Consider the following 17,803-nt stretch of genomic DNA (forward strand, 5'->3'; position numbering starts at 1 on the left):
TAGACATGATTGATTGCAAAGTACCTGTTCTCTAAAGAAAATTGTAGCATAAAGAGCTTAATTGGTATTAATGTCCATTGTGCTCAAAAGAAAATTGTAAGAATAAAATTTGAGATCTTTTATCCTTATTTGGAAGTAAACTTGTTCTTGTTTTTGCATTCCGTACAAATTCATGTGCAAATTGTTTTTCCCATTTATATACTTCTTTTCCACAAAAAAATAAATAAATAAAATCATATATATTCATAATTAATATGTATACTTCTTTCCCACAAAAAATCAAGAGAGGGATGATACATCATTTTATTAGGGTTTTGCATTAGAAAATAAATACAGATCAACATATTTTTAAAGCCTCCAAGTTACACCTAAAAAACTGTTTGGAGTCCAAAAAGTCGGGTTACGGGGGTTTAACACTTAGGGAGAGACTGTTGTGTTGTGTTTGGCGGTACAAATTTTAAAATTAGAGTACTGAAATTGGATTAGCTTTGTGTTCAAAAAAGTTTAACCATTCATTTTTACTTCTTTTCCACAAAAATCAAGAGAGGAAGAGTTCATTTCCATCTTAATATATAACTCCAGCCCCACCATTTTGTGCAACTTAATTTATCAGGGTTACAAGGGGGTTGAGTTAAGGTATAAGGGTCCATTTGGAATTGCAGTTTCAATAAGTTCAATTTTAAAAAATGTATTTTTAAAAATTGCATTTTTGAAATCGCTACTTTTTAAAATCACAAATGCGTTTGGTAAAACATGTTAAAAAGTATTTTTTTTTATCAAATGTTTGTTATGAAAAATCGTGATTTTGGTTTAAATTCGCATTTTTTCAAATAAGCATCCCTTAGCTTGCTTATAGAAATCACTTTTTTTTTTTTTCCTATTTTAGATTAAGTGCTTTTTAAATTGCAATGCCAAACACTTTACGTTTTGCGATATCTTTTAAAAATGCAGATTATTTTTGCTAAATCGCAATTCCAAAAGCACCCTAAGTGCCAATTTTGATTTGGATTAATGCTTATCCTTAACATGGGTCAGTTTTAACAAAACAAAGTCAAAATACAAATGTGGTCTATATTATTATTTGGAAATTCCTTAGCTCGGAAAGATCATGGTCCTAATAATACCATTGCAACAATTACTAGAAATTAATATTGAGATAAATGTTGTTGGACCGGAATTCTTTGTTATTGCTTAGCCGGATTATTGTTAATATGGCTAATTATATATCCCCATCCATGTAGCTCGGTTATAAGATCTTTAGCCGAATGGTTATATAGTTATTGGAAAATTTAAGAAAGAGAGAGAGACTGAGAGGGATAAAGTTATTAACCATTACATGAGCCTGATGCTCTTATTAATGTAGTGCTACAATATTGTTGTGTTGGTCCAAGCTAGATAAGCTGAAACGATCGAGTAGCACCAATTTGTAGCACCTGGAAACAATTTAGCAAGGACTACGACATAAACATGTGTCACTTGGTTTTTGGTCGACAAAGCACACCCCATGCCATTGTGCGCCAAATTTTTCCTTACAACCAGCGTCGCACGACTTTATCTGGCAATTTTGTCCTCCATATAATGTTTTTTGGCATATGCCACCGGCATCTATCCCGCCTGCATGCATTCATCCAAAAATGTAAAAACATGTAATATTATTTGAAGTAATGACTACTTTTCGTGCATGGTTTAGAATAACACAAATATTATTATTTATTTTTCATTAATAAAGTTACATTACATGGTGTTGCATGTGAGATACATACCCAATCCTTTGATCGGTTCCTCATGCGAAGCAGCAACAGATTGATCACCTTTAGCTATAGCCAAAAAGACAAAACAAGTTAAACAAAAAGAATCATGCTTAGTTTACCACTTATTTAAATAATAATAAAAATATTTTACGTCGGCTATCATATATCTTCGCATGCATTTGGTATTATAAAGAAAACGATTTATATACATACCATGAGCAATGAAGAGAAAGAACAAAACTATGGCAGAAACGATGACGCTTTTCATGGTTTTTTTTCTTTCTTTTTTTTACTAGTACATGCTTTTGTTTGACAAGCAGTGTGATGTGAGGTTTTGTGTGTAGTGGTATTTATAGAGAGAAATTGAGGAACAAAATTTATCGCTTTTTAAGTTACTAGCTAGATTAAGAGTATATGTACAATTCCAAGACATTTGTTTTCAAATTAATTTAATGGTTTTGATTTTGGTATACTAGCATTTATAAAATTTCTAAAATATAAAAATTATGATAAATTAATTCTGAGGTAATAAATGGTAAAATCTAAGTCATTGAGATTTGAGAAAATCTATAAAATTCCGAGAATTGTGTATCAGTATATATGGAAAATATTAATGAATGCGATAAGTTGAAGTTTGTTTTTCTACTTGTTCCTTAAGAAAACAACCATGTGTATTATGGTGGATATATCAAGCTTTATTTATTTATGCATAAATAAAGTTTAGTAAAAAAAAAAATTAAGATGAAAGATTTAGAATATGAAACATAGATAAGTACAAATCTTTTTGTACCCACCTAAATCGTAATTTACCTCCTAAATATTAGATGACTCATACATCAAGAACTTGCCAAATGAAACCAACATCTCTTTCCTGATTAGAAGGGTTGTGATGAAAGATGGTTCCGGACAAGTTTGAAGCTCTCCTTTAAGAGTGGTCAACCCTATTTTACCTTAGGAAGGGAGAGAGTGCTTGGCCATCCTTTGAAAGTGAGAGAATGGTGGGTCAATACTCCATCAAACACTTGTAGGTGGCATGAACACCCACCAATAGCTTAGAGGGTGGTGAAATCACCCCTAATGGTTTAGTGAGGTGGTGCAACCATCCTTCCAATTGCTTGGCAAGGTGATGCAACCACCCCATAGTGTTTGGCGGTGGCTAAGATGGTTTGACTACCCCCTCAAATAGTCATATGGCAAGCGGCCACTCCTAAGGTTGTTGTTGACCACTTTAAGCGTTGGTCCAACCATCCACTGGCCTATATAAGAGATGTGCAAAAAAATGATGTTTTTTTCTTTTTCTTTTTTCTTTTTTCATTTTTCTTTTCTTCTATAAAAAATAAAAAATAAAAAAACAACTTACTTAGCTCAATTTAAGCCATTAATTTTAAATGATCGGTCATAATATCTAGAATTGAAGGCCCTCGTAATTCTTTGAAATTATAAGCCCTTGTATTTGTTTGGAATTGATAGGAACATCAATCCTAGGCTGATCACTAGGTCTATGCAAAACACCCATGATCACTGACCATACATTGCTTTGTAACCTCCAACTCTTATACCATAATAGAAGGGCGTATTGGTCTCTAAACAGCTTATATTTTAATCTGATTTTGTGTTCCTAATTAATGTGGCGGTCTATTATTGATAGCTGTAAAGGACCAGGTCCTTATAGAAGTTAAACTCCTTAATTTCATGTCGGAGAGTTGTGTCAAAATTTAATTATCAGTCATATTCATGATCACATAAATTTTGTTGGACAGAGATTTCCTTCAAACTGGATTGGAGGAAATTTCTCTAACCTATTATATAAAAATGACATGTGTCCTCTACATGTGAGAAGCACATACTTTTTTTAATTGCAATGACAAAGTTGGAAGAAATTTTATTTAAAAAACACACATGCTAATTAAAAAACATGTGCCTCTCACATGAAAAGTGACACATGAAATTTTTATAGACAACGGAGTCCTCCAAACTGGATTGAAAGAAATTCCTCTAACATATTCTATAAAAATGACATGTGTCACTTTTCATGCAAGAGACGTGTTTTTTAATTGAGAAGCACATGTGAGCATGTGAGAAACACATGCTTTTTAAATAAAATATCTTTCAACTTTGTCCTTAACTACAATTTAAAAAAGCATATGGTTCCTATACGTAGATGACATATGTCATTTTTATAAAATAAGTTGAAGGAAAACTATGTCCAGCTCCCCCCCACCCCAACAAAAGTGTGGCTTGTAGCCACCCGGCTCTTTATTTTCTTTCTGTTTTTTAATAGAAATGACATAATGGTATTTTTATGTTATTTTTGTTATTTATTTGAGAATAAATTAGAAAAAATAGGCAAAAATCTTATACTTAAAATCTTTTTGAACTCAATCTTAAATTTATAAAGGGAAAAATGCAGTTTACCCCCTGAAGTTTCAAGAGTTTTTCAATTTTAATTCCAAAGTTTAAAAATTGGCAATTTACCTTGTTGAAGTTTTAAAAATTGACAATTTAAACCCCTCGTTTAATTTTTCTGTCTATATGGACGGAAATCTATGAAATTACATCATTACTCTCAGACTTTTTTTTTTTTAAAAAAAAAAATTACATCCAATTTAATGGAAATTAGTAATGGAAGGTTTAAATTGTCAATTTTTGAAACTTCAAGGAGATAGATTGCCAATTTTTGAACTTTTGGGTTAAAATTGAAAAACTCTTGAAACTTCAGGGGGGTAAACTGCATTTTCCCCATTTATAAAATTAAAAATTGAGAACTAAAGAGTAAATTGCATATAACATAGGAGGGTCCTAAATATGTTTTAAAAAAAATCTAAAAATTCCGTGCAAATAATAAAATATTTAGAGAAAATGACACATTTTCCCGTCAAAGTAACACTCAATTCGCAATGTTTTCCTCTCCCTCCTCCCCGAACCCCCAACAACAAAAAATTTGCAATAAATTGTGTATTTTTTTTTAAAAAAAAAAAAAATATTTGAGAATAAATTGTGTATTTTTTTTAAAAAAATATTTGTATCAAAGATCCCACCCCAAAGGGCCAAAAAGAAAATGGCGGGGAAAAATGTGCTTTCATGCTTTGTGTTAAATTGTTCACCTTTACTTAAAATGCTGGCGTGGCAAGACCTTCACCCCCAAATAATATATTCATATTTTTTGCTTCTCCTGTCTCGAGCCTCAACATATTATCCAAAATCTCAGATTCTGAATAAGTATTTGTGGACGAGATTCTCTAGTGGATGACTGGATGTCACTACACCAACACCAACATCACTACGCTGTAACGCTGCTACTACCACTGCCAGTAGTATATGGGCCACATGCACGACATTCCAGCCAACCATGCACGAATTTCTCTCACTACTCCTCTCTTCCCTCTCATTGGAGCTGTCCATCTAAAGAGGTACCAGTACTCCAACAACTTCTTCCAGTCATTTGCAATTTTCCAAGCAGATTGTTTGATGTCTATATAGATAAAAATCTTGTTTTTTTGAAATGGGTCATTGGCATTTGCTGCTAATTGTTGGAATTCATGTATTGTATGGATTGCTTGGCCAGAAATCGGATATTCTTTTCTTTTCTTTTTTTACCAAGTGTTTGTATTTAATTAGCTTCGAATTCTGGTTCTTTATGGCTTCTGCACAATTGTGTCTTATGGTGTTTGAAAGAGAGAAAAGAAAAAAGGTTTAATTGGGTTTTGTTATAGTTCAATACCGTATGGGTTTGCTGTACTTGTTGTTTGGAACTTCTGCATTGGCTTCTTACTGAGGAGTACTGCTTAGGATAGGGAAGAATGGCTCATGATTGTCTCATAATAGGAGAATCTTCAGTGTATTCTCATAAGGTTTTCGCAAGTAGTCCTGGGGATTTCCGTTTCATTTTGTGATCAAACTTCACAATTCATATTTCGTTCATGTCTGGAAGCAGGTTGGAACTACTTATCCAGTTGAATCCAGTAGATGAACGTAGAATTCGATCTCTGTATGCTGGATATTGGACATCTAGCGACCCATTGTAGCATATCATGACAGTCAACGGTTTCATCCCAATGGATTCTCCTCTGTCTAGTTCTGGCCCTGTAAAAGAATTTGGGTAGTTACTTGCTTCGAAGGAGACCATTCAATCTCATATTCCATTGGAAATAATATTGTAAAAGCATTATTAGCTACAAGTTGGAGGTATCATGATATCACAGAAGTGTCCAATAATTAATTTGAGTGGCATCTTTTGTTGCATACTCAAACTGGCCAAATTACAATTGAATATTATCTAGAAACAAATACTCTCATAAGCACTCAGTTTAATTGCCGTGAAAAACGTAATGGACTTAAATTTCAATACTTTGTAAACCATTGTGGAGGATTCAGTGCTTATAGGACTTCTTAAATACCCACCGTATTGATTGATTTAGATACATTGTTTCTCCTCTAGTTGGCTTGTTTATAGAGTTCCAAGTCTTATTTGGTGGCTGCGATAATCAAAGTGCTGGAAAGCTAGTGAAATCTTTGTTGATGTTTTGGTGTGATCTTTCTAGGTTCCACCTAGGAGGGGACACTTCTTTAATCATGTGTCAAGAGTATAAAGCTGGGGCTTTATTTATGGTATGGTAGCCAGAACACAGAAGTCCGACCAAGGTAGAAAGTAGTACAGTAAGGTGTTGAGAAGCAGGTAGAGGGATTGGGAATTTTGGCTGGAAGAGGGCCTGTTTTTTCATCATGGGTAGGCGCCAAGAGGGAACAATTACGAGCAAGAAATGTATGGAAGCATCACCAATCATGGTACTTATTACATGAAATTGTTCATTTATCGAGTTAATTTCATAAGTCCAGTTGCCTTGTTGCAGCTTTATGTTTGATTTACCAAATATCTTATCTGCCCCTCCTTTCTTTTTTGTTAGAAGTTAAGGAGAAGATCAAGATGTCCCCAATTGTCTGCAGCAGTTATCGTAGTCGCTTAATCAGCCCTTTGTTGCTGCTGAGTGCTTGGCTCCCTCATGACAAAGTTAAATGTGCACTAAAACTTTATAAATAACTAAAGTTGCTACCTTCACTTTGCTAGGAAATTTCGATTATTGACTTCAGACACTTGTATCTTCTGTTAGATTATAAATGCAGTTACATAGTCGTTCACCTTAGTCCATTAGAGATCAGATTCCGAAAAGATTCTGTAAATTGTTGATTAGTGATTTTCTTCACATTCTTATAATATGTGTAGATTCAGAAATGTAGATTCAGAAATGTGGTATAATATGTGTCTGTATTCGCATGTATTAGTGATTTTCTTCACATTCTTATAATCTTTGACATTTACAGGAACCATATCTCCACAAAGAGGACAAAACACAGTCAATGTCAACTTCTGAAGATTCACAAATTCAATCTGGCTGCCCTATCTGTTCGGGCAACAACAGTTGCCAAACAGTTCGTTCAAGAACAAAATTGATGAGTGTTCTGATAGAAAAAAGGAAGCCTCAAGAAGCCCATGCTGTCTTCAACAGTATTACAGAAGGCGGACATAGGCCGACTCTTATAACATATACAACTCTTGTAGCTGCCTTGACCCTGCAAAAGCGTTTCAAGTCTATTCCTTCACTCATATCTAAAGTGGAAGAGAATGGTATGAAGCCCGATTCAATCTTCTTTAATGCCATGATCAATGCTTTCTCTGAATCTGGAAAAGTTGAGGAAGCCATGAAAATCTTTCACAGAATGAAGCAGAGGGGTTGTAAGCCCACAACCAGCACTTTCAATGCCCTAATTAAAGGGTATGGAATTGCAGGTAAGCCTGAAGAATCTTTGAAACTGTTAGAGCTAATGTCGAAGGAAGAAAACATGAAACCCAATGACAGGACCTATAATATTCTTGTTAGAGCCTGGTGTAAGAAGAAGAACATTACGGAAGCATGGAATGTGGTATATAGGATGGTGGCATCTGGTGTGCAACCTGATGTTGTCACCTACAACACTTTAACAAGGGCTTATGCTCAGAATGGGGAGACGAGGACGGCTGAAGGGATGATACTGGAGATGCAGAGAAACAAAGCAGGGCCTAATGAGCGTACTTGTGGTATAATTATTGATGGGTATTGTAAAGAAGGTAATATGACAGAAGCCCTGAGGTTTGTGTATAGAATGAAGGATATTGGCGTACATCCCAATCTTGTTGTTTTCAACTCGCTTATCAAAGGATTTCTAGACATTAAAGACAGTGATGGAGTTGATGAGGTGAGTTTCCCCCGGTAATATCATCTCATAGATAACATTCTCTCTCTTAGTAGAGCTTTACTCTTCAGTAGATTCCTTCCTAGAATCAGGAATAACTATTTGTCATTCGCAAACAACTTCAACTCTATTGAGTTTATTCTAAACTTCTTTCGTAGCTATATCTTTTTAAATAAATAGGATTATATGCGGTAAATCTAGATGTCATATGGCCTTTGAGGATGGAGAAGAAGGATTATGTCCTTAAGGTGGAAGATCACTTGGAAGTAATTAATAGATAGAAGATCACAGTACAAGGTGATCAAGTTTTTTGATATGACCAATCATAGTCATACCAGAAGTCAGGAGGCAAGAAAACAGTCTTGTCCCATACACTCTCTGGTTATGAGCTTGCTACAATCTGCATGGCATCCCATAAATTGAAACATTGGTTATCCCTTGGTAGGACCTGGGACTTCAACTTTTGTTTTATAAGTTGGGCTGCAATCTAAGGATGTATGATGATAACCCCTGGAGAGAGAGAAGTTCTATCACAAGAAATAGAAAATTCATGTTTATGTTAGTTATAACACTCCATAGGTACCACAGCATAATGAATTTCGTTTCCTCTTAACTGTTTGCATAAGCATTTACTTACAAGAAGTATAAACTGCACAGGCACTGACATTGATGGAAGAATTTGGGGTCAAACCAGATGTGATAACATTTAGCACCATAATGGATGCATGGAGCTCAGCCGGGCTCATGGACAAGTGCCAGGAGATCTTCAATGACATGAAGCAGGCTGGCATAGAACCTGACATCCATGCATTTAGCATTCTTGCCAAAGGATTTGTGCGCGCTGGGGAGCCTGGGAAGGCGGAATCACTCCTGACTTCCATGGGCAAATCTGGCGTACACCCAAATGTTGTAATCTTCACTACCATCATCAGTGGGTGGTGCAGTGCTGGTAAAATGGAGCGTGCTTTTAGATTTTATGAAAAAATGTGTCAAATGGACATTCCCCCCAATTTGAAAACTTTTGAGACCTTAATATGGGGATTCGGAGAAGCAAGACAACCATGGAAAGCAGAAGAATTGCTCCAGATTATGGAAGAGAAGGGTGTGGTTCCTAAAAAGACCACCATCCAGCTTGTTGCGGAGGCTTGGCGTGCCATTGGTTTAGTGAGCGAAGCCATGAGAGTTTTGAATTACTCCGAAAGAGAATGCAGAGTTGTACAAAATCCTAAGAAGGGTGAGATACCAGAGGAGAGTTTGAGGATTCACAAGAAACAAAACGTTAGTGCTGCTTATTCTAATCTTTTGCATATACCTGGAGTAGTTGCAGCTAATCAAAACGGGTCATCTATGGCTAACATAAGAAGCAGGCTGGTGCTAAAAGGATCTGAGATTTCATCTGAGAGTATGAGGAATGTTACTATTTCCATGGTTCTTGCTCGTTCTTATGCATTTGGTGTGCAACCAATGATTATATGTAGGAAGCAGCTCCAGAGTCAGGTCGGGATATGCAGACATTTTGTAAATACATGTGGAGCAGTGTTCATAAACTGATGAGCAAGATTCTATTTGGTGGCTGTGGTGATCCTATCTTCCACCCTGTGTAACTAGATTCTATTTGGTCACTCTAACTGAGGTGTGCTGAACTGCCGAAAATTATTTCTGCAGGAAGCTAGACATACTACATTTACGTTCATTTCTTTGGGAATGTATCTGCTTACCATTAAATGTATTATAAATCAGACCTAAACAATTATACTTACCAATTTTTTCATTAGTAATGAAAAACTTGTTACTGTGAAAAACAGAGATTTCAGTAACCAACTTGAATGTTTCCTTCTCTGCTACCATTATTGGTTCGATAAATACCTATTGATATAGGTATTAGAATACCATTTCAATCTAAAAGCTTAAAAACTTTATATTTTTAGGTTTAGGTATACATATTAACACAAAAAATGATTTTAGATGAGGAAAACCAGCTGATAAAGGTTCATAATTTTGTTTTACTGCCAAACAATATTTTTGCATGAATTGTAAACATAATGTATAGCTGAGAATTTAAACCAGCCACAACCACAACCAGGGTCTTGCAAGTTGTAACCATTAGATAAAAAACAATGTTTCTTATCCCCACAGCCTATTGTAAGTGATTAGTTAGTTATAACTTCCACTTGGCACTTTGAAATTTTTGTTCCCATTAGCTTTAATGAAAATAAATATTTTAAAAACTTTCTTTGTTTTTTAAGTTGAACTTACTTTTATCCAGTTTCATAGTACAATTTTAGGTAAAAAAAAAAAATTATATATTTTAGAAGTCTTTTTAATGACTATTACAACTAGAATTAATAGGCTCTTAAATTAGATCTTGATATACCGACCCGACTGGCCCTGAACTAAGGAGACCCATCTGGACCAAGTAATCAGGTCCAAACCACATATGCCAATGGACGAAGCAAACTAGCTAGCCAGCTGTTCAAAGAACAAAAGGGGACACGTTGGCAGGAATAACTGCTCTACTACCTCATCTCAAGATTCCCAACTATCCCGATATTCTTAGCAACGAATCAAGCAATACCCTTAACCTGCCAACATGCACGTAGCACTACATAACATTTGAAAACAATTGTAAGAGGAAAGGATTTCGGCGCCACTACCCTGTCAGGATTATATCACACTAGCAAATAACAATGAGTAAAGGACGCACTTCACTAGAGAATGTAAACTGAATGCTACGCTTGACTAGGGTCGTACCTTATTGGTGGATGACACTTAGTAAGAGTCATGCAAGGTGAAGAAATACTCTTGAGTAAGTAATGGAAGGTAGTCATATCAAGTACATACATATACTTCCTGGATACTTACTACTCTAGTATTTTCCTATCCATCATTAATAGGAAAACCCTTATTGACTTAAACATTGAATATATTTTCCGTCAACATCTCTGATAAGCTTCTGAGCTTACTTCCTACCTTTCTCTCACAAGCATTTATAGTCTAAATCAGTCGTGCGATCAACTGCATCATCATATCTTTAATTTATATTTCTATATGAATATTGATAATTAAAAAAGAAAAAGTAAATAAAGTTGTAAAAGAATAAAGAGCAAGATTTATGGTGTTTTGAAAAAAAATGAATAGCTAATTTTTTTAGAAAAAAAAAAAAAAAAAAAAAAAAAAACGTTGTTTTGTTAAGAGTGTCTCCCCAACAATTTTAGTTTTGTTAATGAAAGAATGAGGCGTTATAAAATAAATAAATAAATTGGTTTACGTCTGTATATTGAAAAATGTTAAAGATGCCCCTAAAGATTACTCTAAATAGTAAATGGCCATAACGAGAGCACCAGACAAAGCCTAACCTGAAGCAGAGGATCTCCACCCCCACAATATAAATACAGTATAACTTCAACATTCCAAGCTCTCGCAAGCCTGAGTATTTGCTTGACAAGAAGAGATGCTATCTCTTCATGTCCTCCCCCAATTATCTTCCATTCAAAAACCTATTTTCACCTCAACCCAATTTCCCAAAAGCCCTAATTTCCCAGTCCTCAAACCCACCACACACACCCACTTCACCTCTCTTTCCAAAACCCCAAATTTCTTAGGGTTTGAGCTACAAACTCACAGAACCCACTTCCAAAAACTCTGTTGCTATGCTTTTAAGGACTCTGGAGAAGATACCAATGTTGTTCTAGAGTCTGATAGTGGAGGAGGAGGAGGAGGAGGTGGTGGTGGTGGTGGTGGTGAAGGTGGGGACGAGGGGCAGGCTGGGAAGAAGAGTGGGGGTTCTGGGCCTTTGCCAGAATGGGTGAATTTCACTTCTGACGATGCGAAGACGGTTTTTGCGGCACTGGCGATATCGCTGGCGTTCCGGTCATTTGTGGCCGAGCCGAGGTACATTCCTTCGTTGTCCATGTATCCTACATTTGATGTCGGAGATCGAATTGTTGCAGAAAAGGTAGGCTTTTGGTTGTATTGGTGAAAATGTGATTATTTGCTTTTGATTATGTGTTTATGTTGATGATATTTGGATAGTATTCATGGCTTTAATTGAGTTAGGACCTGGATTGCGCTGTTGCTATTTAGAAATATAAGGTAATGTTTATGTTTGAGGTAATATTATTTTGAATTGTGAAACTTTCAATGAGAACAATAATCTTGGGGTTTTGGAGTTGCAATGGTATGGTCCGTATGGATAACCCCAGTGGATAAGAAAAAACAGTCTTTAAAAATCTGGGAAAACTGAAAAGTAATAGACAGCCTGTGATGGGGGAGCGCATAATTGATTCTTGTTAAAGTCAAAGGTAACTTTATTTTAGTATTGTATTTTTAAGTGGATCATTAAGTAGTTTATTTAAATATGAGATCAATTGGTGATGATAAATGGAAGGTGATAAGGGGACAGGAAGTACGAAAGTTTCACTTTGGGGGCATGCTTTTGGAAGGAGTAACAGAGGATTGACTTGAGTGTAGAATTGTTTTATAGGGTTCCTTAGTAAGTGACTGTAACTGATAAAGTTTGTTTCTATTATTGTGATATATGTAAAGAATGCCAATTGCAAAACAAGCTTTGGTATTTTGTATTTATGAAGCTCCTTAGTAGGAAGAACTTTCAATCTGTAAGCTGTTTGCTGGAATTCTTAATTAGATGTGCATGGGGTTTAGTGAGACCACCGACAGCTCTCTTAAATATGAAAATGATATGAAAATTATAAGCTTCAATTTTTATTCCAAAACATTGTAACCAATATGCCTTTATTATAATTGTGACGTGACAATTTGATGAGATATTTAATTTTGAAGGGCATCATATAACAAATATATGTCTTGACATTCTCAGGTTTCATACTATTTCAGAAAGCCGTGTGCAAATGATATAGTTATATTTAAAAGTCCACCAGTCCTTCAAGAAGTAGGATATACTGATGAAGATGTCTTTATCAAACGAGTGGTTGCCAAGGGAGGTGACGTAGTGGAGGTGAGATCAATAGATAAGGACATTTCTGCAGAAAATTCTGTGGTGTTTTTACGGTATTTCATAATTTTTGAAACTGTCATTTACATCACTCCATTGTTGAAATATTGTTGTGGTGTCTTACAATGTGTTATTGCTAGAAAGTATAAAAATTAATGAAAAACAGAAAGTAACTGCCGAGGAAATCTTCCATGTCATCTTAGGATTACCAGATGTTTAAGCATTACAAGATACATTTATACTTGAGCATCTTTTTTGTATCATTTCCTTTTAGTTCTTGTATATGTGTGTAGGTGTGTGCACACATTAAAAATTCTAACTGTTTGACTTATTTTATATATTTGCTTGTTGCAATTCTTGTATATAAATGGACACACAAGTTAAACCTTACTTTTATATGTCATCTTATTATTCTTGCGTGTGTGTGTGTGTGTCTACGCTTAATTGTAGATTAGATATCTCTGTTGATAATGAATTTTTGGGAACCCTTTTAGTCCTGCACAATAAAACTCGTCATCATACCAACTTGTCAGATTTCAACTTTGACTCTCAAGTCTTAAAGTTAATGGACATAGGAGAGAATATGTAAATGAGTCCTTATTTACCAAGCACATATGTCTTTTGATATCTTGATTGTTACAATCCATCTGTGGGTAAATGTCTGCTTGCAGGTTCGTAAAGGAAAGCTTGTAGTTAATGGGGTTGAGAGAAATGAAAACTTCATCTTTGAATCGCCTTCTTATGAAATGAAACCAATTGTAAGTATCCCCCTTCACGTTTTTCCTTCTCACCTCAATCCCGGGAAGCATATTCACTGTAATGTCTGCAGAATTGGAAATTTTGAACCAACCTTAAGCCACAAGAAAATTATCATTTGGGCAAGAAATCGACGGTGTCTTATTTTTAACCATAAATTGTAAAATTTTGGTAAGCACCATTGATTTCAGAACTCTTATACTGATGGGAGTTTATGTTGCAGCGAGTACCGGAGAACTATGTGTTTGTGATGGGTGACAACCGGAATAATAGTTACGATTCACACGTATGGTAATGCATTGAAATCTCAACAAGTTCCCAGTTTCCTGGATTCTTTCCCTTCTCTTTTCTTATTTTTGCTCATTTTATGAAATGTGTTTTGATAGGGGTCCACTGCCAGCCAAGAATATAATAGGAAGATCAGTACTTAGGTATTGGCCCCCAAACAGGGTAGGTGGCACAGTTCTTGAGGCTGGCTGTGCTGTTGACAAGCAGGAGAGCAGTCCAGTGACTGAATAATTGGATTATGACTTTTGTGCTTATCCTTTTGTTGCCTCTTTTGGTATCTCCTTTCATTGTGCACAACCACATTCTTCACCTTCCAATTTCCTTTAATGCCTGTTGTATAAAAGGAAAAGCTTGATATTTGTATTTTGATGGGCTTATTTTTTTTCAAAAGCCCTAATTATCAATCTTAGATGATGTAAATTTGCATTGAATCGTTGTCTTTTAACTTTATTAGATATATATTCCTAACTTCTCTCTCACATACACTCAAAATATATATATATATCTTCGAGAAAAGGGTAGCATCTGGAGGATAAGAGCATTTGTCAAATTGGGTTTCGTACATGATCTGAAGTTCGTTTACTTTCAAAGAAGCCTGGATATATATGGAAGGCAGATCTAATCTCATATACTGAGATACTGCATGCTCAAGATAAAAATGGACCTTCACTCTCTTCTTGGGGCCGCCAATTACATATATAAAAAGAAGGTAAAGTGGAAGCATTTGTGGGTATCTCTCAGCAAATACAGGCTTTGTATCACAACCTAATGCAACGGGAAAGTGCGAAATTGTCATACGGCAACTAGCAAAAGAAGGCAATACGATATTACTGCGCTTTCTTCTCCTCTTCGTCTAGAGTTAAAAATTATAGATTAGACCTCCAGAATCTCTACAAGTTACAGCTCTTCATCGGTGGCAGTGGTCTCTGTAAAATAAAGTAATAAACTATCGTCTTCTAATCGGATAGTAAGGTGGTGGATGGCTGAAAACAGCTACATCATCGATCATTTCAAGAAAACCTTCTTTCTCACTCAATCATATGTACATGAATCTTCTTTCAATTTGATGGGTTTGTTCTTACGAGAGTCGATAACCAAAGAACACGAGATATGCCTACGATGGTTTGACCTCACCAATTTTCCAACCACATTCCCTCGTGACTTGACTTCAAAGGCTAGCATCATTGGAACTTCTCCATTCTTTTCTGAGACAATTAAGCTCGCCCCAACCCCATATAGAGGAACCATGTTTCCTTGGAGGTTCACAGACACTGTTCGGTGGCTCTTTCTCGGTTGATAGTATTTCTTCAACTGTAAAATACACATGCAATGTTTTATCATATTGCTCTGTTTTTCTATCAATAGTGTTTATCAAAATCCGACACCGATTGGCAATGCCAGAACTCTTACCTTACCAGTTGCTGCTGCAAGCTGTGAATACATAAGATTGACAGGCGTGGAGCTGACATGAATGCCGAAAAATGTAGCTGGGTTATAAACACTCATCTCCACTGAAGAATTCATTGTCAGCATCTTGGTTGGGACTCCCGTCGAATCCGATCCTTCCCCGATATAAAAATTATGCACAGTCAAGCGCTGGAAGAAAAAGAATCTCCATGACCACGAGAAAATATGTACCAATCAAAGATAATGATTTATTTAAGAAGAAAAAAACCCATCACCATCGTCTCAGTAATCCCAAAGCACAACATGCAAAATGGGGTATAAATTAAGCATTTTCGCAATACCTTGACACTGACGCGAGCTTTGTACGGCCGACTGGCACCCCAAAGAATCAAACAGAAGACGCTGAAAATGGCAACGAACCCAAGCACCGCAATCAGAAGCTGGCAACTCCTCGAAAGCCCTCGACGATCACCATAGAGCTCGTCGTAGATCCCTTCCTCTTGAATCACGTCGCAATTGGGCCAGCCCTTGTCGTCCCGCTTCCGGTCGAGCTTCCCGCCGGAGAAGCGGCTGGCGGAGGAGGAGCGTGAACCAGATCGGAAGGTGCCGTAAGAAGGGTGCGAGGGGCTGTCCATTGGGCTGTTGAAGGCCGGCGTGGCATGCGCGGAGGACGACTTGTCGCCATCGTCGTGGGAGTCACGCGAGGGGCTCTGCACGTAGTACACGGCGGGCTTCGGTGACCCATGCGACGACGCGTCTAGGCTCGTCACGTCGGAATCGGTGGCGTGCATCGTTTGGGGTTTTGTAGGGGATCCGAAACCACTGAATTTGGAATTTATCGTGTGGGGAGCGAAAGAGAAAGGAAGCCAGTGGTGGGAGTGGTTGAGGCTCAGTGTTTCTGTCGTGCACATGTTGCGCTCCAGCTTTCCGACGACTGGCACTCTAAACACGATGCCAAAAATGTCCTATTCCCACGTTCCTTTACGTACACATAAAAATTTCTACTACATTCATTTCAAAGATTTATATCAAATAATTTCCTTAAACGTTACAATTCTTTACACTAAATTAATTAAGGAGACCGCTTATTCATTACTCTCAAATTAATATTTCTCATTTCTATGTGGAAACCTATGTTTTAAGAGCAACTGCCACTTTAATAAATATCTTGTTATTCTCTCAACAGAGGAACCTAAGACGCTCAGAATCATGAGAAGTTGTTGCATTCGCATCAATCCACAACTTCGCATATTTTAACGAGAAATGCTTGACTTAATTAAAAAATTCATCTTTTAATCATTTTAATCCTAGGCGACAAACTTATTTTTCATAAAATTATTAATTTATTGTTTAAAATCTATTAATTTTAAAATGGTCATACCGCCTAGAATTAAAATTGCCAAAAGATAAACTTTTTAATGAAACCAAGTATTTCTCTATTTTAAATATTAAAGATTACAAAATATCAGCCGCAATGTCATTAAGGTCAAGATGGTGAACATGTTACATCAATTTGAATACGGTTAACTACATCTATTATACACAAACCCTAGAGGACGACACTTGTCAATTCACACGTAAATTGTACAAGAATGTTGCAAAATGCCTCGAGCTTCTTCCATCTATTATAATGACATTTACACTGTTTCATAGACCATCCATAAGGCGGAGATAGGCAGTGGCACAGCATCAGCTACCAGGGAACTAGATAACAATTGCAAGAAATGTCTTCTAATTTATTTGAAAGAAGAACTGCAACTCGGCCAAAAAATGCGGTTGAAAATAAGAAAAAAAAAACATTACACAGATTAGAAGAAAAACCATAATCGTTTTTAGTAACATAATCCCAAGCCACATGCTCCAATGAGTTGCAGAAATTCGAAAAAACTCGATGACAGAAAAAGAGAATTTGTAAACAAATTCCGTACCAGTAATCACAAACTGGAACAAGAACTAATCAGATGCAATACATTTTCAAAGACTTGACTTAAAATTTATTTAAATGTGTTGTTTGTTTTACAATTAATGGGACTCAGAATATGGGTGGTGATATAACAGGATGGTCGGCAAGGCAAATGATGCCATTACGACGAACGAGACCTTTCACACACTCATCACAGTCCCTTCAATTCCATCTTCAATCTATGAAATTCAATTAAAAAAGTGAATTAAGATGCATGTTGAGTGAAAACTCAAGTGAAAAAATTTGATTGTTTTCTGTGCAAAAATTAACGGTAAAAAAACCAAAAGATTGAAAGAGATTGGGCAGAAAACATTCAGTAATTTCACTCCACGTGAGCCAAACTAAAAGGTAGAGCAGCACCCAAAGGAGTATATCTATACATAATATATGAATCAACTATATCATAATCTAAAAAAATTAATTAAACAAAGAGATGTA

At 36.0% G+C, this 17,803-nt stretch overlaps 3 protein-coding genes and 1 non-coding gene across 7 annotated transcripts; 2 read left to right on the top strand and 2 right to left on the bottom strand.

The window, feature by feature from the left end:
• The first annotated feature begins 4,967 nt into the window (after window positions 1-4,967).
• On the top strand, window positions 4,968-9,786 carry LOC132166675 (pentatricopeptide repeat-containing protein At5g25630-like). 4 transcript variants are annotated; one of them, XM_059577532.1, is made up of 5 exons: window positions 5,073-5,161; window positions 6,293-6,536; window positions 6,656-6,759; window positions 7,071-7,982; window positions 8,637-9,786. In XM_059577532.1, exons 2-5 carry the CDS (start codon window positions 6,512-6,514, stop codon window positions 9,528-9,530), a joined length of 1,935 nt encoding a protein of 644 aa, XP_059433515.1. In that variant the 5' UTR covers window positions 5,073-5,161; window positions 6,293-6,511; the 3' UTR covers window positions 9,531-9,786. The 4 variants fall into 4 exon arrangements, with proteins under 4 accessions (XP_059433514.1, XP_059433515.1, XP_059433516.1 ...); XM_059577533.1 differs by having other exon boundaries at window positions 6,659-6,759; XM_059577535.1 differs by lacking the exon at window positions 6,656-6,759.
• Window positions 9,787-11,366: 1,580 nt separating this feature from the next.
• Window positions 11,367-14,426, top strand: LOC132166177 (chloroplast processing peptidase). Its single transcript, XM_059576953.1, has 5 exons — window positions 11,367-11,934; window positions 12,817-12,954; window positions 13,623-13,709; window positions 13,931-13,998; window positions 14,094-14,426. Exons 1-5 carry the CDS (start codon window positions 11,431-11,433, stop codon window positions 14,224-14,226), a joined length of 930 nt encoding a protein of 309 aa, XP_059432936.1. The 5' UTR covers window positions 11,367-11,430; the 3' UTR covers window positions 14,227-14,426.
• A 396-nt stretch (window positions 14,427-14,822) lies between these two features.
• On the bottom strand, window positions 14,823-16,676 carry LOC132166175 (uncharacterized). The gene is made up of 3 exons (XM_059576952.1): window positions 15,744-16,676; window positions 15,406-15,591; window positions 14,823-15,306 (listed from the first exon to the last, which is right to left on the bottom strand). Exons 1-3 carry the CDS (start codon window positions 16,311-16,313, stop codon window positions 15,028-15,030), a joined length of 1,035 nt encoding a protein of 344 aa, XP_059432935.1. The 5' UTR covers window positions 16,314-16,676; the 3' UTR covers window positions 14,823-15,027.
• A 754-nt stretch (window positions 16,677-17,430) lies between these two features.
• LOC132166813 (small nucleolar RNA Z43) lies at window positions 17,431-17,525 on the bottom strand. The gene has a single exon (XR_009438615.1). It is a non-coding gene; the product is annotated as a small nucleolar RNA Z43 (small nucleolar RNA).
• Window positions 17,526-17,803: the final 278 nt, after the last annotated feature.

The sequence above is a fragment of the Corylus avellana genome, chromosome ca11 (assembly GCF_901000735.1).
Source record: "Corylus avellana chromosome ca11, CavTom2PMs-1.0".
NCBI classification, from domain to species: domain Eukaryota; kingdom Viridiplantae; phylum Streptophyta; class Magnoliopsida; order Fagales; family Betulaceae; genus Corylus; species Corylus avellana.

Coding starts and splice junctions, on each gene's coding strand:
- LOC132166675 (XM_059577531.1), top strand. CDS start 5,006: ATGTCACTACACCAACACCAACATCACTACGCTGTAACGCTGCTACTA. Junction 5,162..7,070: donor GGAGCTGTCCATCTAAAGAG/GTACCAGTACTC, acceptor TGACATTTACAG/GAACCATATCTCCACAAAGA. Junction 7,983..8,636: donor ACAGTGATGGAGTTGATGAG/GTGAGTTTCCCC, acceptor TAAACTGCACAG/GCACTGACATTGATGGAAGA.
- LOC132166177 (XM_059576953.1), top strand. CDS start 11,431: ATGCTATCTCTTCATGTCCTCCCCCAATTATCTTCCATTCAAAAACCT. Junction 12,955..13,622: donor AGGGAGGTGACGTAGTGGAG/GTGAGATCAATA, acceptor GTCTGCTTGCAG/GTTCGTAAAGGAAAGCTTGT. Junction 13,999..14,093: donor AGTTACGATTCACACGTATG/GTAATGCATTGA, acceptor GTGTTTTGATAG/GGGTCCACTGCCAGCCAAGA.
- LOC132166175 (XM_059576952.1), bottom strand. CDS start 16,313: ATGTGCACGACAGAAACACTGAGCCTCAACCACTCCCACCACTGGCTT. Junction 15,592..15,743: donor AAGCTCGCGTCAGTGTCAAG/GTATTGCGAAAA, acceptor TTTTTCTTCCAG/CGCTTGACTGTGCATAATTT. Junction 15,307..15,405: donor TTGCAGCAGCAACTGGTAAG/GTAAGAGTTCTG, acceptor TGTATTTTACAG/TTGAAGAAATACTATCAACC.